This window comes from Topomyia yanbarensis, unplaced genomic scaffold (assembly GCF_030247195.1).
Source record: "Topomyia yanbarensis strain Yona2022 unplaced genomic scaffold, ASM3024719v1 HiC_scaffold_128, whole genome shotgun sequence".
NCBI classification, from domain to species: Eukaryota; Metazoa; Arthropoda; class Insecta; order Diptera; family Culicidae; genus Topomyia; species Topomyia yanbarensis.
Window position 1 is genome coordinate 37,327 of NW_026683303.1, and position 26,043 is coordinate 63,369.

Genomic DNA, 26,043 nt, shown 5'->3' on the forward strand with positions numbered 1-26,043 from the left:
TATTGTGAGAAGATTGTAATTGTTCGATAAAACGTGGTTGGTCACACCATCGCATAGTAACTCTAAACACACGTGTGGTGACAAAGATATCAATATCGGTACAAATAAAGGTAGCAATTGTGAACTAAAGTGACTTTACTTGACAACTATTAGTGAGCTACTTACAAAAAATATCCGCCGGTAAGAAGAATTCGTCCGCGTCGGGAAGGAGATTTTCGTACTCGTCCGCGTCGGGAAGGAGCTATTCGTATTCGTCCGCGTCGGGAAGGAGATACTCGTATTCGTCCGCGTCGGGAAGGAGCAACCGCAATCGTTCGTAAGTGTTGATTTGATCGATACCTCGAGTGCGAGAGAGCAGTGAACCAAAATGCCAGACAAAAAATCGGACAAGAAGGTGCTAGAGCTAACTGTGAGGCGAAAGGGATTGTTTATTCTACGTGATTCCGTTCGCAAGTTTATACAAAGTTACGACGAAGAACGGGATGCATGCCAGATACCAGTTCGCATCGAATCTTTAGACAGTGTATACAAAGAGTTTATGGAGGTTCAAACAGAGCTTGAGCGTTTGGATGACTACGAAAATTTAGAATTTAACCTGATAGAACGAGCGGACTTTGAAACAAGGTATTGTGAGGCAAAGGGTTTTCTGTTAGCCAAACGAATCGATTCTAATCAAACGATCCTGAACGCATCGATCAACGCCAATCATCAACCATCTGCTTCTACATTCCATCTACGGTTGCCGAAAATTGATCTACCCAAGTTTGATGGGAACTTCACTCGCTGGCTTTCCTTCAAAGACACGTTTTTCTCCATGGTACATAGTAACGTAGACATCCCAACAGTCGCCAAACTCCAATATTTACTGCAGTCGTTAGAGGGAGATGCTCGTAAGCCTTTTGAAAGTGTGGACATTGAAGCCGATAACTACACTATTGTCGTCGATGCTCTGTTAAAAAGATACGATAACCGCAAATTTCTGAAACGACAGTTATTCCGGACAATTCACGAACTTGCATCTATCAAAAGGGAGTCTGCTCACGAGCTACATGAGCTTGTAGACGAATTTCAAAGACACGTGAAAGCGCTAGGAAAGTTAAACGAACCAATCGAGCAATGGAATACACCGCTAGTATACATGCTGACCAATAAACTAGATCCAGTCACGTTGCGTGCGTGGGAAGAAAAAACAAGTGAAGATGACGATGTAAAATATGACGAACTCATAGAATTTCTATACCGGCGAGCTCGAATAATCAAATCTGTTGCAACTGATATACAACAACGTTCTCCAATTGGCCAATCGCGGGTACCCTGCACATCATCCAGCAACAAGAGAAATTTACCTTCCAAGATTGTCGTAAACGCTGCCACTTCTGAAGCCACACACAATGTGCCCTCCTGTTTCTCCTGCACAGAGCGACATTTTCTATTCCAGTGTCCTGTGTTCGCAAAAATGTCCGTTCAGCAGCGTCGTGAATTGGTATCTCAACGGAAGCTATGCTGGAATTGTTTCCGATCCAACCATCAAGCCAGGAACTGCAGCTCCAAATATTCCTGTCGTACATGCCGCGAAAAGCACCATACACTTCTGCATGTAAGCTCTTCAACCCAGAAAAGCTCCTCCAGCCCAGTTGTAATAGCGCCAACCCAAGAGCCTCCTCCGTTAGCCACATCCCCGATCACTCAGCCTGGCTCCATAAGGGCTGAAGTCAGCGTACCAGCCCTCTCGCATTCCGCAACAGTATTGCTAGAGACCGTTGCAGTTAATGTCGTCGACAATCAAGGCAAAGAGTTTCAAGCCAGAGGCCTATTGGACTCAGCATCAATGTCGAATTTCATGTCGAAAGAATTCGCCAGGTTACTTTCCAACCCCCAGGAAACTACTGATGTCGCTGTCGCTGGTATCGGCCAGTCACAAAGGAAACTAAATCGCATCGTTACTGCCACCGTAAAATCTCGCACAAACCGTTTCTCCACAAAGATGAAATTTCTCCTCATTGATGATCCAACTGCAGATTTGCCGACAATGCCCGTTGACCACCGCTTTTGGAACTTGCCAAATGTTCCTCTCGCTGATCCCAAGTTTCATGTTCCTGGCAGAATTGACCTTATCATTGGAGGAGAAACCTATTGGATGTTGCACACTGGTAAAAAGGTCCTGCTTGGCCCCGATCAACCCTTCATGGTAGAAACCCGCTTTGGGTGGACGATGTCTGGTACTGTTATTTCGGAATCTACCACGCCACCAGTTTGCAATGTATCGACGCAAATCGATCGCCTTGAAGCTGCTATCCAGAAGTTTTGGGAACTGGAGACCCTGTCCTCCGGGCCTGCCCACTCACCAGAAGAAAGGCGCTGCGAAGAGATATATGCCACTACCACTACTCAAGAACCATCAGGAAGGTACATTGTCCGCTTACCCAAAAGTGAAAATACAGATGTCGTCCTTGGTGAATCGCGGTCGATCGCCGAACAAAGACTTTTCAGTCTAGAACGTCGTTTAAGCAAAGAACCTGAGGTCTACGACGCTTACCGCAGATTTATGAAGGAATATGAGGACCTAGGCCACATGCGGAGGCTTTCTGAACCGATCGACAATACAGAACCGCACTGTTTCCTGCCTCACCACCCGGTCTTTAAATCATCCAGTACAACGACAAAGACGAGAGTTGTCTTTGATGCATCGAGCAAGACAACATCCGGATATTCACTAAACGATATGCTAATAGTCGGCCCAGTCGTGCAGCACGACCTGCTTTCCTTGATAATGCGGTTCCGCACACGAGCAATAGCGTTAGTGTCGGATATTGAGAAAATGTACCGCCAGATTATTTTACACCCCGAAGATCAAAAACTCCAGCGAATTTTGTGGCGATCTAGTCCGGACGAGCCAGTATCTTCCTTTCAACTTCAAACTGTCACCTACGGGACAGCTTCAGCTCCATACTTGGCAACAAAAACAATCCAGCAAGTGGCCACCGTCGCCAGAGATTCGTTCCCCGTCGCTGCAGATGCAATTGCCGATGACTTTTATGTAGACGATTTCCTGTCTGGAGCTGATGACATTCCATCTGCCAGCCAACTTCGTCGAGATGTTACAAACATTTTAGGATCCGCTGGCTTCGCATTGAAAAAGTGGGCTTCAAATGCTCCAGAAATTCTCGAAGAGATTCCAGTGGAAGATCGAGCAGTCCAACCTGTATGTGAGTTACAAGACGAGCAAGCTATATCAACGCTTGGGCTCATATGGGAGCCAGCTTCCGACACGCTAGGGTTTAAGGTACAGCTTCCATTGCCCGCTGTCAACCTAACTAAAAGAAATGTTATGTCGTACATCGCAAAAATATTTGACCCGCTCGGACTTGTTGGGCCCACAGTTACTAAAACCAAGCTTTTTATGCAGCGCCTGTGGGCACTGAAAGATTCCAACAACCAACGTTTAGGGTGGGACCAACCATTACCAGCAAGGATCCAGGAGGAGTGGAAGGGATTTCACAATACCATCGACCTACTTCGTCAAGTTCGAGTGCCTCGATTCGTCGCACGCACTGATGTGCCTATTATCCAGCTGCATTTCTTCGCAGATGCTTCAGAAAAGGCATATGGGGCATGCTGCTATGTTCGTGCGGAGAATTCGTCAGGAACTTCAGTACAGTTACTTGCATCCAAATCCAAGGTTGCACCGTTGTCGATCACAACCTCTATCGCCAGACTAGAACTTTGTGCAGCTCGTCTTTCGGTTCAACTATACAAGAAAGTCACCGGAGCATTAAAAAGGCCGTTCAGTACTGTTTTATGGACGGATTCCACTACAGTCCTGCACTGGTTAAATTCATCACCTAGTCGATGGAAACCTTTCGTGGCCAACCGTGTATCCCAGATCCAGCAAGCTACCGAAATAAGCAACTGGAGACATGTTCCAGGTAATGACAACCCAGCGGATCATATTTCCCGTGGTTTAACGCCAGTCGAGATTCTCAACTCATTACTTTGGTGGTATGGACCGCCGTGGCTGTCGTCGTTTCCTGATACGTGGCCTAGTACTCCGTCATATATAGAATCTGTTGAAGCAGCAAAGGAAGGCCGTAAAGTCCCTGTCGTTGCCATGACAATTATCGAAACCAACTTCTGCGAACTATTGTTCTCCCGTTACTCCAACTACACGCGGTTGAAACGAATCGTTGCATATTGTTTGCGCTTTATTAATAAACTACGTGATCGAGCCACTGCACGCTGCCTAACGTCAAGGATACATCAAGAAGAAGATACGGGGTGTTCGATTGCAATGTTGGCTTCCGAAGAACTACAACAAGCAGAAGTCAGACTTTGCCGCCTAGCACAACGTGAAAGCTTCCCTGAAGAACTAGCCAATGTTGCGGAGGGAGAACGCGTCTGCAAGGCCTCAACATTGAAATTTCTCAGCCCAATTATTGATCATAACGGAGTTCTACGTGTCGGCGGAAGGCTGCGCAATGCAAACATTTCAGATTCCGCCAAGCATCCTATCCTGCTTTCGTCCAAGCATCCACTTTCTGCATTATTAGCCAACCAATGCCACAAGGCTCTTCTTCATGCAGGGCCACAGTTAATGTTAACTACGCTACGTTCGAAGTTTTGGATCTTGGGTGGTCGTAACCTAGTCAGAAAAACCTACCACAAATGCATCACTTGCTTCCGAGCTAAACCAATTCTGGTCCAGCAGAGCATCGCCGACTTACCAGCTTCCAGAGTCTCGCCTACCCGGCCCTTTTCCGTTTGTGGGGTGGATTATTGCGGACCATTGTATATAAAATCCGTTGTCCGAAAGCAAGGCCCGCGAAAGGTTTACGTAGCCATCTTTATTTGTTTCGCTACACGAGCTGTCCATATCGAGCTCGTTAGTGACTTATCGACAGCTGCATTTCTCTCAGCACTGCGTCGGTTAGTTTCACGGCGGGGAAAAATCATCGAACTTAATTCGGATAACGGAACAGCCTTTAAGGGTGCGTCGCATGAGCTGCATCGGATCTACAGAATGCTGAAAATTGACCAAACTGACCGGAACCAGATTTTTAGTTGGTGTGCCAATAACGAAATACGTTGGCGTTTTATTCCACCCAGAGCGCCCCATTTTGGCGGGCTGTGGGAGGCCGCAGTAAAGTCTGCCAAAACCCACCTTCTGAAGGAAATGGCAAACGTTACGCTTCTCTACGAAGATATGCTCACCCTCCTAGCACAAGTTGAAATGTGTTTAAACTCTCGGCCGCTGACACAATTGCCATCAGATCCCGCAGATGCTGAAGTTTTAACACCAGGTCACTTCCTTATTGGATCCAGTTTCCAATCTGTCCCCGAGCCCTGTTACAAAAACACACCAGATAACCGCTTATCACATTGGCAACAAACCCAAAAACACTTTCAACGAATTTGGTCGCGATGGTATCCGGAGTATATTCAACAACTTCAGACAAGAGCCTCCAAGGGATGCAACCCACCAGTCGACATTCAGCCAGGAAGAGTTGTTATTCTGAAGGATGAAAACTTGCCACCGTCACAGTGGCCGCTTGCCAAAATCGTCACGATTCACCCAGGAGATGATGGAATTACACGCGTCGTAACGCTCAAAACGCAATCTGCAGAAAACGTCGTTCGTCCCGTCTCTAAAATAGCTCTACTTCCTCTATCAAATGATCCTGATACACCGGTTCACCAACTTCAAAAGGACAACTAGAGCAATGTCGCTCGAGGTGCATTGGAATAAATTAAAGGTAATTGCAATTCCAATACTTACAATCTCCCCGAATGATCTACCTGGTCCTTTGTTGTCCGGTTGACTACGAGGATCACCACTATTCTTCAATGCTCGCACAACTGCATCGTGCCAACTGCAAGGCTAGTTCGATACTTTGGATTTTAGTCGAACCTCTGCCGGCAAAATGGATTTAGGCAGTCACATGCTGCAGTTCAACAAGAAGAGCATTATAAAAATTTGTAAATAGCTGTACATAGTTTTGAAATATCTTAAATATTCCAAGGTAGCCGGAATGATTAATACTAAAGAGAATTCAAATTGTAGAACATTAATATTCAAATTTGCTTAACCTAATGTCATTAAATGAACTCAATTTCTTATCTACTGTGAGCACCAGTGCTCCCTATGTATATATATAATAATTATCATAAAATGAACTTACCGTTAATAGTGTTAGTGAGTACCCGAAATCTCGATGCAGGGATATGATTGAAATAAAGAGTTAGTTAAAATTGAACTTTCAAACCGATACGTCGTGCACAGCCTGTTTTTTATTCCGAGTTTCCCTACCGAAAGAGGAAAAAAAACGACCTTGGCAAGGTCGTGAGTTGGAAGTATATGCACCCAAGTGCAGTCAGGTATCCAGCATATAAGCGTTTCCACAACTTTGGTGAGAAAGTGGGAAAGCTAAGACCGGACTGCCACAACACGAGATAAGTGCAAGCTTGTAATTAGCTGGACTCAGGTCGAATTCACGGGCACGTGCTATTAGACAACACGTGGGTCACTTAGTGCAGTGAAACGCTGATCCCTTCGATCGCCGAAACCGGTGAAGTAATCCCTCAGATACCGGCATAAATATCATTGGCGTTATCAATACGTGTTCTAGTGAGTGATCTCGGCCAGGCAAACGCGATTGCTTGCTGTGAGCGCTTTACGCGGGAATTTAAAGCGTACGTGCCTTGTGTGGCCTGTGAAATCGATGGGGTAGTGTCCGAACCGGGCCTGAAATGCGAAGAACTGTTGGAGCACGGGGTTGGCTGCTTTAAGGACCCCTCTCTTGAACAGATTAAGATCTTAGAATGCAAACAATTGTATACCGCAAACACCGAGGGAGGTAAGACTACCTACTCTCTATCAGGCTCGCTTCGGGTGACATTCGCCGGGTCCTCTCTTCCCAACTACATCCTCCTTGACAGGGTTCGCCTACCAGTTCGCCTGTTTGTACCGCGGGTCATGAGCTGCAGCAATTGCAAGCAGTTGGGCCACACAGCCACATATTGTGGAAATAAGAAACGATGCGGCAAATGCGAAGGAGAGCATGAGGATGACTCTTGCGACAAAGAAACTGAAAAGTGTATTTGCTGCGGGGGCCCTTCACATGCTCTTAAATCATGTCCTGCGTACAAGCAGCGCGGGGATAAAATTAAGCGCTCCCTTAAGGAACGCTCAAGGCGTTCTTATGCAGAAATGCTAAAGAATGCTTCGCCATCTGTCCTGTCCGAAAATCCCTATGCTGGTTTGGCTAACGTTGAGCAAGAATCTGACGACCCACGAGAGGGAACATCTTTGGTTAACCCAGGGGAATCCAGGAAGAGGAGAAATCCAGCCTCCCCTACATTGCCTCGTAAGGGTGCCAAGGTGTCGTCCACTCAGAGTGCGCCATCTACAACCAATAAATCCAACGGAAGTGATGCACAAAAGCCGAAGCAATTTGCTCCAGGACTTGGAAATATTAATTCTAACAAGGAGTACCCACCACTTCCAGGGACATCCAAAACCCCAAGTGTCCCCTTTTTTCAAACAGATACTCACTCCAGTAGCGGACTAATGAAATTTTCTGATATAGTGGACTTAATTTTCACAGCTTTCAATGTTACTGATCCTCTTAAAAGCCTTCTGATACGTTTTCTCCCTATAGTGCAAACATTTTTGAAGCAGTTGACTACTAAATGGCCCCTCCTTGCAGCGATCGTATCCTTCGATGGCTAAGTCATCGAACGAGGTCACCGATTCGATCACTGTTCTACAGTGGAACAGCAGAAGTATCCTCCCGAAAATCGATTCCTTTAAATTTTTACTAAATAGTTTAAAATGTGATGCTTTCGCATTATGTGAAACTTGGTTAACTTCCGATATAAATCTGAACTTCCACGACTTTAATATAATTCGTCTGGATCGAGAAAACCCCTATGGAGGAGTACTTTTGGGGATCAAAAAGTGCTATTCTTTCAACCGAATTAACCTCCCTTCGACACCAGGCATTGAAATTGTCGCTTGTCAAGTTTTAATCAAAGGTAAAGACCTTTGCATTGCTTCCATCTACATTCCTCCTAGAGCCTCGGTAGGGCACCGAACGCTTTGTAATATCACGGAATCCTTACCGGCACCGCGGCTAGTTCTGGGAGACTTTAACTCGCACGGTACGGTATGGGGCTGTCTTCATGATGATAATAGATCAACATTAATCCAAGATCTTTGCGATAATTTCAACATGACCATCTTAAACACGGGAGAAATGACGCGGATTCCTACACCACCAGCACGCGCAAGCGCGTTGGATTTATCGCTTTGCTCGACATCGCTACAGTTAGATTGCATGTGGAAGGTGATCCCTGATCCCCACGGTAGCGATCATTTGCCTATCGTGATTTCAATTGCTAACGGTTCAAGACCATCGGAAACAATCAATGTATCGTATGACCTCACACGGAACATTGATTGGAAGAGTTACGCGACCGCGATATCCGTTAAAATCGAATCCACTCAAGAACTTCCTCCGGAGGAAGAGTACAGGTTTTTGGCTGGCTTGATTCTCGACAGTGCGAATCAAGCTCAGACTAAACCAGTACCCAGCGCGAATACCCATAGACGGTCTCCCACCCTGTGGTGGGATAAAGAGTGCTCAGAGCTGTACGCGGAAAAGTCCACTGCATATAAGGCCTTCCGGGAAGACGGGTTACCCGCTAGCTATCAACAGTACGCGTCGTTAGAAAGGCGAATGAAGAGTCTAATGAAAGCCAAAAAACGCAGTTATTGGCGCCGGTTCGTCGACGGGTTAACGAGAGAAACAGCGATGAGCACTCTTTGGGGTACGGCTCGACGTATGCGTAATCATAATAGTACCAACGAGAACGTGGAATATTCAAACCGTTGGATATTCGCTTTCGCCAAGAAGATCTGTCCGGACTCTGTCCCGGTACAGAAAACGTACCGCGCCGCGTCTTCTCACGATACCGCGAACGAAACACCGTTTTCGATGGTGGAGTTCTCACTTGCTCTCTTATCGTGCAACAATAACGCCCCAGGGTTAGACAGAATCAAATTCAACTTGCTGAAGAATCTGCCTGACACTGCAAAAAGGCGCCTGTTGAATTTATTTAACAAGTTTCTTGAGGGTAACATTGTCCCTTATGAATGGAGGCAAGTGAAGGTCATCGCCATCCAAAAACCAGGAAAACCAGCCTCCGACCACAACTCGTATCGGCCGATTGCAATGCTGTCCTGTATTCGGAAGTTGTTCGAGAAAATGATCATGTTTCGCCTCGACAATTGGGTTGAAGCAAATGGCTTACTGTCAGATACACAATTTGGCTTCCGCAAAGGCAAAGGGACGAACGATTGCCTTGCGTTGCTTTCTACAGAAATCCAAATGGCCTATGCTAACAAAGAGCAGATGGCATCAGTCTTCTTGGATATTAAGGGGGCTTTTGACTCAGTTTCTATCAACACTCTGTCAGAGAAGCTGCACCAGCATGGTCTTTCGCCAATTTTAAATAACTTTTTGCTAAACCTGTTGTCTGAAAAGCACATGCACTTTTCGCATGGCGATTTAACAACATCGCGATTTAGCTACATGGGTCTTCCCCAGGGCTCATGTCTAAGTCCCCTGCTCTACAATTTCTACGTGAATGACATTGACGATTGTCTTGCCAATTCATGCACGCTAAGGCAACTTGCAGACGACGGGGTGGTCTCTGTTACAGGGCCCAAAGCTGCCGACTTGCAAGGACCATTACAAAATACCTTGGACAATTTGTCTGCTTGGGCTCTTCAGCTGGGTATTGAGTTCTCCACGGAGAAAACTGAGTTGGTTGTTTTTTCTAGGAAACGTGAGCCGGCGCAACTCCAGCTTTTAATAATGGGTGCAACGATCAACCAGGTTTTCACATTTAAATATCTCGGGGTCTGGTTCGACTCTAAAGGTACCTGGGGATGTCACATTAGGTATCTGAAACAGAAATGCCAACAAAGGATCAATTTTCTCCGAACAATAACTGGAACATGGTGGGGTGCTCACCCAGGAGACCTGATCAGGTTGTACCAAACAACGATATTGTCGGTGATGGAGTACGGGTGTTTCTGTTTCCGCTCCGCTGCGAACATACACTTCATAAAACTAGAGAGAATCCAGTATCGTTGCTTGCGCATTTCCTTGGGTTGCATGCACTCGACCCATACGATGAGTCTCGAAGTGCTGGCGGGCGTTCTTCCGCTAAAAAATCGATTTTGGGAACTCTCATATCGATTGCTCATCCGATGCGACATTCTGAACCCGTTGGTAATTGAAAACTTCGAGAGGCTCGTCGAGCTTAATTCTCAAACCCGATTTATGGCCTTGTACTTCGACTACATGGCACAGAGCATTAATCCTTCTGCATATACTCCCAACCGTGTTCGTTTGCTAGATACTTCTGATTCTACTGTATTCTTCGACACATCCATGAAGGAAGAGATTCGTGGAATCCCGGACCATATACGCCCGCAGGTGATCCCCAATATATTTTATAATAAATTCCGAGAAGTCGACTGCGACAAAATGTTTTACACTGACGGATCAAATCTCGATGGGTCCACTGGCTTCGGTATCTTCAACAATACTATCACCGCTTCATTCAAGCTCAATGATCCCGCTTCAGTTTACGTCGCAGAGTTAGCTGCAATTCAGTACACCCTTGGGATCATCGACACTCTGCCCACAGATCACTACTTCATCGTTTCGGACAGCCTCAGCTCTATCGAGGCTCTTCGTGCGGTGAAGCCTAAAAAGCAATTACCGTATTTTCTGGGGAAGATACAGGAGTCCTTGTGTACGTTATCTGAAAAATCTTATAAGATTACCTTTGTTTGGGTCCCCTCTCATTGTTCTATCCCGGGCAATGAAAAGGCCGACTCATTAGCAAAGGTGGGCGCATTAAATGGTGACATATACGAAAGACCAATCTGCTTCAATGAATTTTTTAGTATTTGTCGTCAGAGGACGCTCAACAGTTGGCAAACCTCGTGGAGCAATGGGGAACTTGGACGATGGCTACATTCGATTATCCCAAAGGTATCAACGAAGCCTTGGTTCGGGGGGATGGATGTGGGTCGGGATTTTATTCGTGTAATGTCCCGGCTTATGTCCAATCACTACACCATGGATGCGCATTTGCGGCGTATTGGGCTTGCGGAGAGTAGTCTGTGCGCTTGTGACGAGGGCTATCACGACATCGAACACGTTGTCTGGGTGTGCGCCGGGTATTGTGACGCCAGGTCTCAGTTAAAGGAATCCCTTCGGGCCCGAGGTAGACCACCCAATGTACCAGTCCGAGATATGCTGGCAACTCGTGATTTCCCCTATATGTCCCTTATTTATACCTTCATAAAAACGATAAATATCCCAATTTAGCCCCTCTCTTTTATTTCTCGTTTTTAGAGTTTCCTCCTGCCTTGTGGAACCGATCAGCTCCAGAGTGCCACTATGTAACCGCCGTCGCCCTTACCACTACGCCTGCATAGAAGGAAACTGAAGCGAGAGCGACTCGAGGTCCGATGACTTTTGAAGGATTCCCCGCGGGTCCGAAGAATACCATCCGCCAATCCGGTACTCGACGACTTACTAGACTGAGGCGCAAATTTGATACGCTGATCTCCCTCCCCCCCCCCCCGCCGATCGAGCGAAAGTTGCAAGTTTTGCTCTTCTTTCCCTGTCTCTCCCCTGTCTTTGATACAACTGCTGCTACACTGATGCGGAAATAAGCCACCCTTTGAATATCTTGACCAAGCATAAGTTTTAGTTAAAAAATTCAAATTAGTATTCTGTATTCCTAGTTTTAAGATAGCTATAATTTTTACTCTTTATTGAAACTCTTGTCCTCCATCTTGTAAATAGAATTGAATCCCTAGTTTTAAGATTTCTGTGAAATTTCTCATAAATATTTGTTCCCCCTTTTGTGTACTAAACTATATTGTTAGTTTTAAGATAACCGTAAAATATTTCGTAAAATACTATTACTCCCCCTCTTGTATATCAAAGTGAATCCCTTGTTTTAAATTTTTTTCATAAAAAAATCTTTTGGCCCTCTTTTGTATATTGAATCTTATTTCTAGTCTTAAGATAGCTGTAAACTTTCTTTTCCTTTGTAAAAAAAAATATTTCAACATTGTAACCTCCTAGTTTTAAGATATCCAAAATGTAAAAACAAAAGCATTTGGCACCGCCAAGCTAACGCATTTGTGCCTATCAAATAAACGAAATGAATAAAAAAAAAAAATAGTTTTCAACCAAACATTAGCTGTAACTCAATTGTACAATTGAAAAAATTATCTTCAAAAAATGAGTTGTACCGATGTATATGGGACACAGTGAATAGTAAGTACAGCAAAGACCCGTTTTTATCGCCCCATGGTGAATTTTAAGCTGACGAAATGGGGACATTTACTAATTCGGGTCATATTTCTTTATTTTTTTTAGAATAAACCGAATATTCTTTAGTCCCTTGATTTAGTCTCATAACTATTTCTGAATATTTAATATAAATTTCCCTTAAATAGGTTCTTTCAGCATGAAATTTAAAAATGCTTGAAATTTTTATTTTTGCATATTTGCATCTGTAAGATATGGAAAATATGCTCAAGAGAGGGTTAACTTGAAGTCAGCCTCGTTCGTCTACTAGAACCCATCAAGCATATTTTCATATGACGCTGACAATTGGCAGTATTCGAAAAAGTTTCTTGTGTACGAGTATAGACTTTGTTACTACTTACTTGGACTCAGCGGCATAGTCAGAAATTCGGTTTCGGGAGGGTTTGGTGAAAATAGAACATACTGTGCAAATGGCATAAACCCTCTTTTTTGAAGTTTTAAAATTATTGAGAAGAGATTTATCATAAACAGTAAAATCATAATAATTTATTTTAAAGGACTGATATCCTGAACACATGGAGCCATCATGTCTTCAACAAAGTGGTTTGAAATATCACTCCTAAAAATTTTGCTGAATGCATTAAATCTAGAGCTAAGTTTATTTGAAGAGTAAATTCTCCATAAATACTTCTTGGAGGATGTAACGCCAAGATTATTTTATCAGATGATGTGCTGTTTAACATTTGTAAAATTCATCGAAGATACCAAACCTGCGAAATTGGCGGTTTCAAAATGAAGTGATCTTGAACTTAATTTACTGTTCTCGAAAATTTATTTTTCCTATCCATATAATTGGTTATACAACAAAAATCAAAAACAAAAATCGATCAAGACCTGCTAGAGTCAAACGGGAAACGCCATTTTTCATAAATTCCCCTACTTTAGGAAAGTGTTATTCTCGTTATTAATTCTATAACGTTTACGTCTCAACTTAGCGCATATTCAAAATAAAAACATTATCAGCAAATATTGAAAGTTATGCAATTTTTCGGTGGGCAGCTCTAAGTTTCGCAGACATTAAATCAACTCCAATTTCGCTTCTTATTAAAAAAAGACCCTAATCCATATTACAGTACATCCCTTCAAAAGTGAGCTCAATATGATAGGAAATCTGAAGATTATGATGGTTTTCAGTACTCTGGAATTTATTTATTTATTTATTTATTTATTTATTTATTTATTTATTTATTTATTTATTTATTTATTTATTTATTTATTTATTTATTTATTTATTTATTTATTTATTTATTTATTTATTTATATATTTATTTATTTATTTATTTATTTCGTTAATTGATGTAGACTACAGATTTCCTTAATTACTAATGTGTATATTTCGTGAATTTAGTATAAATGTAGCAATTTCGGCTTTTCCAGAATCATTCTCTTACGCGTTAGAATTTCTTTTGTGTATAAATTATTGTTTTAGTTTCAGTTTAGGCATTGTAAAATCAATTGAGTCGCAATATTGATTATAAATAGACATCATTCGATTTATGGGGCTATATTTTGCATAGTTTGTGCGAAAAGGAGTTATTGAAAATATATTTCGGTTTCGTAGCTGTCGTGAAGGTGCATAAAAGTTCAATTTGGATAAAATTTCAGCTGAATCGATACGATGCGAAACAATATTATTAATGAATGAGAGCATTGCAAATTCGCGACGCTCCTTTAATGTTTGAATATTGATAAGCAAGCAGCGTGCTTCATAAGATGGCAGAGGGAATGCTGTCCATCCTAATTTACGAAGGACAAATAATAAAAACTGTTTTTGTACCGATTCTATTCGTTCTTCATGTCTACTTGAAAAAGGGCACCAAATAATACTGCAATACTCCAATATCGACCAAACATATGCAATATATAATGTTTTTATTGTATAAGGATCTTCAAAATGATAGCTAAAGCGTTTTATAAAACTGAGCATGTTGTTAGCTTTGTGTATAATTGTGTTATAATGATCAATAAAATTTAACTTTGAATCTAATATAACACCTAAATCCCTAATTCTTTCACATTTTTCTACAGTCTGATTTCCTAAGGTAATCTCAACATTCGGTGTTTGTCGTTTTCGACTAAAGGTTATTGAATTACACTTTTTCACGTTCAGTTGTAAGAGGCTTTTTTGACACCACATGTGGAAAATTTGTATTTCGTTTTGAAATGTATTAATATCCTCGGCATTTCTTATCTCCAAATAAAGTTTCATATCGTCCGCATAAATTAGTATTTTCAGTTTTTTTGAGAATGAAGGAGATATCGTTCACGTATAAAATAAACAATAGAGGTCCTAAATGAGAGCCTTGTAGAACTCCTGAGGTGACTTTAATTGGATTAGATTGCTTTCCTTTAAATTTAATTATTTGCTGACGTTCGGCGAGATATGATTCTAACCATGTAAGTAGCCCAGGCTCAATGCCGATCTTTGTTAATTTATAAAGTAACATTGGGATGTCAATGCGATCAAATGCTTTACTAAAGTCTGTATAAAGTGCATCCACTTAGTTTCCATTATCCATTGCAATCAGTGTATAATTAATAAATTCTAGTAAGTTTGTTGAGGTCGAGCGACCTTTGAAGAAGCCATGGACGTTGGAAATTCTGTTTTTTATTTGAAGAAATATTTTTTCGTTAATGATTGATTCGAAAAGTTTCGGAATACAGGAGATTATGGCTATCCCACGATAATTACGTACGTCAGATTTTTTGCCAGATTTATATATAGGCACTAAGAGGTTTTTTTTCCATATTTTAGGGAACTGTCCAGATTGCAAAGACATATTAAACTGCCAGAACAATGGGGCAGTTAACTCGGTTGCTAGGTTTTTCATAAATAATGGTGGGATTCCATCAGGGCCAGAACCTTTTGATACATCTAAATGTTTTAGAGAATTGAAAATGTTTTCCACTATGACATGATTGACACTTATATACAAAGGAAAATCGGGAAGAAAAGCGAAGTAATCGCGATCACGGTCTTGTTCAGAAGAAGTCGTATATATTTCTTGGAAGAATGTTGCAAATAGGTTGCAGATTTCCTCCGAGCTATCACGTACGTTATCATCCAAGTGCATTGTTGATGGGAAATTGTCTGATTTTAGTTTTGACGTAGTTGAAAAAAATCTTTGGACAAAATTTGATCTGCTGTTCCGTTTTTGAGTTATAATCTGCAAGTGCAGAATCTATAGCCATATTTAGTTTATCACAAATGTCGAAATATTTTTCCAAGTGCTCATTATTTTGGTTTTTCTTATATAGCTTATGGGCTTTTTGCTTCCTATTTTTCAAACTCTTAATTTGTCTATTATACCAAACGGGATGCTTCGAGTTGCCGTGTCGTCTTTTTTTCTTAATAGGCACCTCTTCATGAATTATCTTGAAAATAATTTTGTAAAATACGTCCACAGCGGATACAATATTTCCTTCATTTCTAAGGCTATTTTGCCAGTCGACACTACTTAGCTTCCGCCTGATATTGTCATAATTGTCTTTATGGTATTGAAAGACTTCCTCAAAGTCACAATCGCTGGGTTTTTGAAATTCATGGATGAATAAGGAAAATTCAATAGCATTATGAAATGCTTTATTTTTCCACAAAGGAGTTAGAGATTCAGATACACAGAAGTCTTCCTGAATGTTTGTAAATAAAAGATGAAGATAGCAATTCTGTCGATTTTTTACGTGATTTATTTGATTTAGTCCTATGCTAGCAGTTTTGTCGAAAATATACTGCAATGTTTCGTTTTCTCCCAAGACTGGGATTAAAATATGTTCGTTTTCAGAGTCCGGAATAAAATCTGCGTTGCGTTGGTTAAAGTCTCCGTAAATGTGAACTTTAACCTCGGCTGGGAGTTCAGATAAAATTTGTTCAGCAATTTGGAAAATAGCTTCGTACGATGTTATATTAGCATGCTCTGGTGGGAAATATACAGAGGCAAAAACATGCATTTCGCCGGCAATGTTTGATTTAACCCACACATGTTAAAATTCCTTAAACTGTGAATATAATTTCTGAATTAAACTGAGAATAAATTTCTATTATAGGGTTTTCATGCAGGTATTTGATATTGATATGATTATACAACTGTGAGATCAAGACAAATAGATCAGTTGCAGATCAGAATCCCATTTCCACAATTTTTCAAAAGACATCATGATGTTTAAAACAACAGGTTATCAATGCCCTGATCAGATAATTAAAAACATTATTAAATCAGTCAGCATCAATAAAATTTTAACTTCAATCCTATTATTTTTTGGAAGGGCGGGAGGATTGGTATTAAACCCAAAAGCCTCCTCTTGGCTACGCCGTTGCTTGGAATTGTTTATATCGCTTTTCATTTTCCGAGTATGTTTCAGATCGATCCGATGTTTATAAGTTAGACAATTTGCAGTCTGAAGGTTCGCACAAATGAACGTTTTAGCACCGATAAGTGATCAAGTTCCATATAGATAACTTGGAATTGTTCGGCGGTTATTTCTAGCGATTGTAGATAGAAAAAGGAAATATAAAATTCGTTTTATCGAACTAATATTTGGCTAATTTAAATGCTTTACTACTAAATTGAACAATAAATAGGCGATAAAGGGTAGTTCACAAACGACAAGCAATAACTTTTAAAATTTTCAAAATAGATATTTAATGTCTTCAGTAAAGTTATTCGCAAAATTAAGAGCTACAAATTTGCTGAAGACATCATTTCAATACAATCACTTCCAAGAATATTTATGAAAATATCTCACTCGTAGGTGGATTAATCAGCAAAAAAATAATATCAAAATAAAGGCCATATTGCATCCATAAATGTCCCCGAAGATAATATTGACCTAAAATTAGCCGTTTTCGCTTTAATAAATATCTCTTTTGATAATAGTCCGATTTCAACAATAGCTCATTCGGTATTCATATGAGCTGTCCAAATATATATAAAGTGTTTTTTTATTCAATTTGTTTAAGGTAGGTTTGCGTTAGCTTAAAGGTGCCAATCTTGGTTTGTTTTACATTTCAAATTACTTAAAACTAGGGGATTACATATTGATTTTTTTTATTAAACTAAGAAGAATTTATAGCTATACATATACACAAGGGGGTAATATAATTTTCGTAAGATTAGGGGGTAATTTAGTTTTTATGGCAAAATGGTTTGACATTTTTAGCAGGAAGATTATTAAAGCAAATAATATTTAACTAAGGGGGACAATTTTTATAACTATCTTAAAACTAGAAATAACTAGAGAGCGTGGTTTAATTTTGTAAAGATTCGGGGAGATTAATTAGAGTTAGTTTTTTGTGGTAGTAGAGTTGGGCATTTTCAATGAGATTATATAATAGTTAGAACTACAAGAGTAGGAAGGGGGGGGGGCAAGGGGTGATACTTCTGGGTATAAGAGTCAGGGGAGGGAGGGTTGACAAAGATGGCAGGGAAGAAAGTTATTAACTTTCAGTTTCAGGCATCGGGAGATCAACGGCATAGGATGTAGACTCGGATGGTCTTCATCAAGATGAATTATGTACAGTGAGGCCGGGTGTTCTTCCTCGAGTCGGCAGGGGTTCCTCCAGACGCCTCAGATGCAGATCGGAAAGAGTTCGAGTTGCGTGTGTGATGTTGGTACTGTAGGTCCCGTGTTTGTTGACTCATTCGACAGAAATTTTTTTTGTCGCCTTGGAGTCCCATCAAACCTTCGTGGGTGTATGGTACAGGTGGAAGAGACAGTTTCTGAGAACAATAGGAAATAAGAAGGGGCAGTTATAGTTTATATTGATGGTTTTACGAAGGTGTATATAAGGGACATATAGAGGACATCGCGGCTTGCCAGCACATCTCGAACCGGGACGTTGGGTGACCTTCCTCGGGCCCAGAGGATGTCCATAAGCCGAGACCTGGCCAAACTGTACTCGGTGCACGCCCAGACAATGTGCTCGATATCGTGATAGCCATCGCCACAAGCGCAGATACCACTATCCACGGGCTCAATACGCCGGAGATGTGCATCCCGCGTATAATGGTTTGCCATGAGTCGGGACATCACACGAATGAAGTAACAACCCACATCCATCCCCTTGAACCAAGGTTTCGTCGATACCTTAGGGACTATCGAATGTAGCCACCATCCTAGCTCCCCATCGCCAACTTTCGAAGGTTCTCTGATGAGTAAAACTGAAAAATTCGTGGAAGCAAATTGGTCTTTCAAAAACGTCACCTTCTAGGGCACCCACCTTAGCTAAGGAGTCCGCCCTCTCATTGCCCGGAATGGAGCAATGAGAAAGGATCCACACCAAGGTAATTTGGAAACATTTGTCAGATAAAGCACTCAGTAGCTCCCGTATTTTCCCCAAAAAATACGAGGAGTGCTTTCCATGTTTCATCGAGCGAATAGCGTCAATAGAACTCAGACTATCCGAGATGATGAAGTAATGGTCTGTGGGTAATGTGTCATTGACTCCAAGGGTATACTCAATAGCAGCTAGTTCTGCGGCGTAAACTGAAGCGGGGTCACTGAGTTTGTAGGAGGCGGTGAATCAAAAGATTGAAAATACCGAAGCCTTCGAGGTTTGATTCGTCAGTATAAAACATCTTAGAACAGTCGACTTCTCGGAATTTATTATACAAACCGATTTAATCCACCTATCAGTGAGATGAGACATTTCTTACACATTTCACTATTGGATTAGCTTGCAGAACTTACGAGAAGTAGGCACCCGACTAGAGGCGGGATGGAAACAGTTTCTAGTCTTGCACGAATAAAATCTCGAATAAACTGAATAAATTATAGAAATCAACAAAACGACCGAAATAAAAAAGTAAAGCAAAAAATGAAACAATAGGTTTTTAAATTCATAAAATGAGTAGAAAAATTAATGGAAATCAAAATTATAATATACATGAATAAAATTAGATTAAGTTATTACATAAAAATTAAGATTATATTTAGAAATAGTTATAAGATTAATAGAATAAATTGACTCATACTAACAAATTGAATGAAATAAAACGAATGACTGAACATGAAATGCATAAAATTAAAGATATGAATCAAATAATTCAAATGAATCAAATGAATCAAATGAATCAAATAAATCAAATGAATCAAATGATTCAAATGAATCAAATGAATCAAATTATTTAAATGAGACAAATGAATTAAATGAATCAAATTGATTTAATTCATCCAGTGAATACAATGAATCAAATTAATGAAATGGATCAAATGAATAAAAAGAATGGATGAAAAAAATGAATAAAGTAAAAAATAAATGAAATGCTTAAATAAAACAAACGAATCAAATAAACAAAATGAGCTGAAGTGATAAAATGAATAAAATGAAGAAAACGAGCAGAATTAAATGCTTTGATTAAAATGAAAAATTGAACAATGGTAAAAGGTTATAATATAATATAAAGAAATAAATTGAATCAAATAAATTATTTGGATAAAATGATTGAAACTGAAAAAGTAGTCAGATTATTAAAATGAAGAAACAAAATGAATAAATTGGAAAAATGAATAAAATGCATACAATAGAAACAATGAATAAAATAATTTAAATGAATGATATGAGTAAAATGCACAAAAAGAATAAACTGATCAGAGTGAATCCAAAGAATGAAACGAATAAAATAAGTAAAATGAACGCAGATGAACAAAACGAATAAAAAGATGCTGAACTAAATAATTAATTAAAATGAAATGGATATATATATTTGAAGCCAAAAACATTTTTGAATAAAGAAAATGAATAAACCGGATTGTACGAATTTGAGAACCATTGCATCAGAAAATTTCGACATGTTTTTGAAAATCCCATCTTCTGAGAAAAGGCTATTAAATATGCAATGGACTTTCTAGGGCTTCCATCTTTTTTTGGTTCTATTCTTTTTGTTTTCATGCTTCTTTGCTTGACGAATTCGAAGTTATATTTTTGCCACATATTCCCGAAAAAAGATTTATGTACAGAATAGAATTTACTGGTCCAGTATTTTAACGCGCAATTGAATATAGTAAAATTAAACAAGGTCATATGTGCTTTCAAGCCTCTTAAACAGAGAACGACAGGGAGAATGCGATTCGTAAATGAGACAGGTAGATATTTCAAAGTTTTTATTTGCATTGAAGTAAATAGTGTGAAATGTCTAGGCTATGTCGATAGCATAAAAGCAGTGCATTCAGTTGATTGCAATGCAGTCTCTTTCCATTCATCCTTATAGCTTTCATATTGTTTCGTTCGGAATTCTCTGGCAGGAAATATGGATAAATAAGTCCTATACAGACCAATACCGTGGAAAAGAAATAGTTCAAACTACTCAGTATATCCAAATATGGACGAAGTTAGAAGTTAGAAGACACATTTCAGTTGCATCCCCATCGAGAGTGGGTACTTTGGGAAACTTCTTTTCCTGGATCTAATTTGTGGATATTTTTGGTCTGTGATCCGTTATTTTTCATGAAAGTTCGTAGAAATACAACGAATGTGCAGCTGATACAAGCAATGCGCAACGTTCCGTCTTCCATCTGCACGTCACCATAGATGGTAAGCAACACCTTTCGTTCGAAAACTCCAAGGGCGCGTTGGTCCTCCACGAGCATAGTCCAGGTCTCGTGGCCGTAGAGGACCACAGATCTAATCAGCGTCTTGAAGATAATCAACTTCGTGCGGCGGCGAATTTTGTTCGACCGGAGCATCCTCTGGAGTTCAAAGTAGGCACGATTTCCCGCTAAGATCCGTCTCTGAATTTCTCTGCTGTTATCATTGTCGTCGGTTACCAGTGAGCCCAAATACATGAATTCGTCGACCATCTCGATTTCGTCACCGTCAATCCGAACTCGGGTGGGAGGTTCACATTGTCGTCTCTAGAACTTCTTCCTCTCATGTATTTTGTCTTCGAAACGTTGATGGCATTTCCAATCCTGCTGGCTTCAGCTTTCAGTCTTTGAGCATATGTTTCATTCAAAATTCAATAGAGATACGAATAGTTTAAATATCGCACGTGGAATGTCTCTTTTGAAAATTTCCATCATCAAACTTTCATATTACCCAGTTAAGCCAAATATTTTTCTGATATAGCCATGAATTTCCTTAATTATAGTGTAGATACAGGCTTTGAATACAATTGAATTAAAGTTGAGTTGATGTAGCAGCAGACAAAAAATAGTTTTGTTTTCTCAAACCTTCGCAATTACAATTAATAAATATTTCAGATTGGCAGAAGATCTTATCACACAACTTAGAAATGGATACAGAAATAGCTAGATAGATGCGACAGAAGAGAGAAAGAGAGAGAGAGAGAGATGGGGGGGCATTATTTTTATAGGTATATTATTATGATATATTGATTTCTTACATTCTTGTCATAAATAATGTAAGTAGTAATTTTTGCGCCACAACCAGTATAACCTAAATCTTGCAAAAGATCTAAATTTTCGCTAGAGTTTTGGCCTTCAAACATACAGTTGCTTTCGGTGACGCCATAAGTATAATTATATGAGAAATCTTTTATCTCACGACTAGGTGAATTACTTGTTGATCTTTGTATTGATATACCATCCAACATTTACCTCATGATTGAACGCAATGCCTAATCCAAGGAATAAATACTAAAAATCACTGTTTCTTTATCAACACATTATTTTGTCTTTGAAGTGAACTTATATGTTGATTTTTGAGAAATAGTTCATTTATTATAAAGGTAATTCACAAAATGTTCTCAACATCGAATTCCTTGAATCACGTAGATGTGTTTTCATACCCCGATATTCAAAATCGGTTTAGTTTTGCCCCTAAAACACCAGTAAAGCAATACTCTGTATGAAACAATCTCATTTTTAATTAGTGGAAATTGGTAAGCGAGGACTAAAAATACAAAATGTCTAATATCTCCGCCGCTCGTGCACAGATTTAGACAATCTATAGCTTGTTAGAAAGGTATTTTTACAAGCTTTCTATTTATTTGTGGGACAATTATGTATTGTTCGAAAGTTATTTGCAAAAAACCTGCTGTGTTTTGACAAAATCGCCCATATCTCAGAAAGTAAACAACATATCGAAAATCAAAAATAATAGTGTCAAATGGCAACGTTAGGCCTTTCATTTGAAACTAATTTCATTAAGATCGGTTCAGCCATTGCTGAGATAATTACATGACATTTTGTACATACATACATACACACATACACACACACACGTCGTCGAGCTGAGTCGATTGGTATATGAGACTTGGCCCTCCGGGCCTCGGAAAAAGTTTTCAAAGTTTGAGCGAATCCTATACATTTATTTTGTAAGAAATGTAAAAAGCTGCTTCTTTCTCAGGACGATCAATGGGCTATGTCATTGTTAGAGTGCTGTCCCTGCTTAACCACTTCGAATCCGGCCTGCTCTGAAGACGCGATCACGTTCGATTTCCGGACAGTAAAGCGATGGCTTACAACCGATGGAAATGTCTCGAACATCGTTTGAGCAAGGATCCAGTACTAGCCGAGGCTCTTGAGCAGAATATCCAAGAACATGTCAAGAAGAGTTACGTGAGAAAGCTGACTTAGGAAGAACTTCAAGAAAAGCGTGCGCGTATTTGGTACCTACCTATATTCGTTGTGGTGAACCCAAATAAGCCGGGCAAATTTCGCCCAGTATGGGACGCAGTTACCACAGTCTATGGTGTTTCTTTAAACTCGGTCCTCCTGAAAGGTCCAGATCAGCAAGCATCGCTGTTGTCAGCGCTGATCCGTTTCCGCGAGTTCCGGGTGGCAGTATGCGGGGACATCAGGGAGATGTTTCACCAAGTGCGGATGAGAAACGAACACCAACATTGCCAGCGCCTCTTCTAAAAAGGTACCAACGAGTCGAATTGACGTCGTTCAGGTGATGACCTTCAGCGCGTGCTGTACACTGATCACTGCACAACACGTCAAGAACCTGAACGTAAGACGATTCGAGCAGGACCATAAAAGGCGGTCGATGCAATCATCAAGCAGCACTACGTTGGTGATATGCTTGTTAGCACTGATAGGAAAACAAGGCGAAGCTCGCACAGGAAGTCATATAGATTCGCGAGGAAGCTGGATTTCAAATTCGAAACTGGATATCAAACTCCGCTACGGTCATGGCAAACTTGAAACAGAAAGCGCTTTAAGTGTATCGATTTTGTTGGCTATTTTCGGCAAATTTGAGACTAAGAGAAACGAAAGCAATGAAATTGAAAGACGGATAGGTATTCTAGAGCGAATCAGTTATAAACTTAGAACGGAAAACTAGAACTAGGCAGGCTCATATGGGCATGATCGAAAGGAAATGTGAAGAATTTTTTGCCTTCTGCATAGTAGGAGTTGGGCGTTCCACCCAAGTCTACCGCATGGTCTATGGTAGAACATAACTCATCATCATGTTTTACCGCCGACGCCGGCGTGATGATGGAAACTAGCGAATTTACCTCAAGTCGCACCCAGTAGTGGACCTTTAATTTGTCGCCTCACTTAGGAACGCCTGATCCACAGCGTGAAGTTGAATTTAAGCAAGCTACAACCCAGTAGACAATCTACCGTCGGAGTGCATTAGAACGCTTTGATCGAGGTAGAAAACATTGTTAACTCGTGGTCATAGACCGACATTCTCCTGAATAAGGACGAATCACCTGTGCTTACCTAACCATTTTCTGTTAGGATCAGTAAACGGTCTGATGTCATGGATTCACTTCGTTGACAGTCCGGTGCGTAGATGGAACTGTCGAACTCAATCACACATCATGGTGAACTTATCCTGTAAGCAGTGGATCCGTGACTATCTCCCCACGCAGAACCAAGCGGTTTACTCCAGCAAAACCAATTTCTGTCGGCGACCGAAAGTTTGACCGAAACTGCTGGCCTATGGGTAAGGTTATTGCAACGCAACAGGCTCCCAACGTACGTGTACGGCGCGTCAGGGTACAGATAGCAACCGGAGTATCTTTAGCTGTTCTAGACGTATGCGCTGTAAACAATACGCTGACGAAATTCTGGAGAGGAGTGTTGACTACGCCCCATCATCAACCACACCTATTTAGGTACACTCGAATTCGATGTTGCTACGTTAGGGCGTGCCCCGCCCAACCCGTTTAGTGGATCGGCAGCAGTAGAAAGGGCATATACATTAACAAAGCAAAGATGGCTTGTAAATCATTCGCGGGGACTAAATTAAAGCGAGCCCAACAAATTTCTTTAAAATTATCTTATGCTATTCTAATTCCTACTGTTCTAATTGGCGCTTACCCTAGTAGAATTAAAACTAGTAAATTTTTGAGCTTAGAAATAGGATAGAAAATGAGGTGGTATTGGTTGGTGTACTCATCTATTATATTTTGGATAATTTGTCATTAGTTCTTGTTATGCCGACTATAAGCACTGAGAACTGACATACAAGTAAAGTTTTCAATATGTGTAAATTATAAAACTGTCGTTTTGAAATACCACTAAGAAGTAGCAACTTGCTACTAGCCGGCGCACAGAGGAGTAACTGGGGTCAATTTCTGGCCAAAATTATTTGTTGCTGCTATTACTTTTATTATGCCTTAATATGAACAAAATATAGACTAAAATTAGTTTTTGGAACAATTTGGTATCTGTTGCAAAAACAGTTGATCAGTGGAAAAAGGGGGAAGAAAGGGGACGTCTGTGCATATTTTCATAGAGATACATTTAGAAAAACATAGTACTTAGCCTACAGGGCCAAGCATTTCGGTGTACCTCTATTTATTAAAAATTTCAATATTTTCAAATCGCTTGGAATCTGTGGATCGGACAAGATCGGAAGAGCTCGACTGTTTTTCAGATAGCTGGAATCTACTTTTGTAATACTGCTTCAGAAACTTTGTCGGATCTCGCCGTATCTGTATCTTTTTACATTTCTTATAAAGGAAATGTAAAGAATTCGCTCAAACTTTCAAGAATTTTTCCGATGCCCGGAGGGCCGAGTCTTATATGCCAATCGACTCAGCTCGACGATTTGGGACAATGTGTGTATGTAACGGACAAATTCTCATTCGTGTTTCTCAGCAATGGCTCAACCGATCTTATCCAAACCAATTTTAAATGAAAGAACTATCAAATAGTAAGAACGCCATTAATTTGTTTTTGATTCTGATGTTTAGTTTCCAAGATATGAATGTTTGAATGTGTAAAAATGGCACTTTTTGCAGTTTTTTAAATTATCTGCCGAAATTGACAACATAGAAGAACACTTTATATGTATTTAGACAGCTTTAACGAATACCTTTCGAACAGGCTATAGATTGTTGAAATAGGACAATTATCAAAAGAGATATTTAACATAAAGGCGAAAGGTTACAGGATCGGCTGCGGCACTTTCTCGAATTTTTAAAACTTTTACGTAAAAGATATCAACAATCCCTCTCGTGTAAAGTTGCGCAAGGAATTAAGCTATTTTTTGGTATAACTAAAATTTTTAAATGTTGATGGTTACTCACGGCTAGCATTTTCCAGTTCGAACCAAAATATCTCCGATATTTTATTCAAAAGTACCCCATATTATTGCATAGGATTGTAGCCTGTTTTGTGTAGAATTTTTCGTTCGCTTATATCATACAGCTACAATGCTTCGTTTACGAGTTATTCATATTTTAGTAAAGTTGATGAA

At 40.2% G+C, this 26,043-nt stretch overlaps 1 protein-coding gene across 1 annotated transcript; it reads left to right on the forward strand.

The window, feature by feature from the left end:
• Nucleotides 1–367: 367 nt before the first annotated feature.
• LOC131694735 (uncharacterized) lies at nt 368–5,713 on the forward strand. Its single transcript, XM_058983216.1, has one exon. The coding sequence runs from the start codon at nt 368–370 to the stop codon at nt 5,711–5,713; it is 5,346 nt and encodes a 1,781-aa protein (XP_058839199.1).
• The last annotated feature ends 20,330 nt before the right edge of the window (nt 5,714–26,043 follow it).

What these genes read in the sequence shown, in the direction of transcription:
- LOC131694735 (XM_058983216.1), top strand. Translation starts at nt 368, where the DNA reads ATGCCAGACAAAAAATCGGACAAGAAGGTGCTAGAGCTAACTGTGAGG.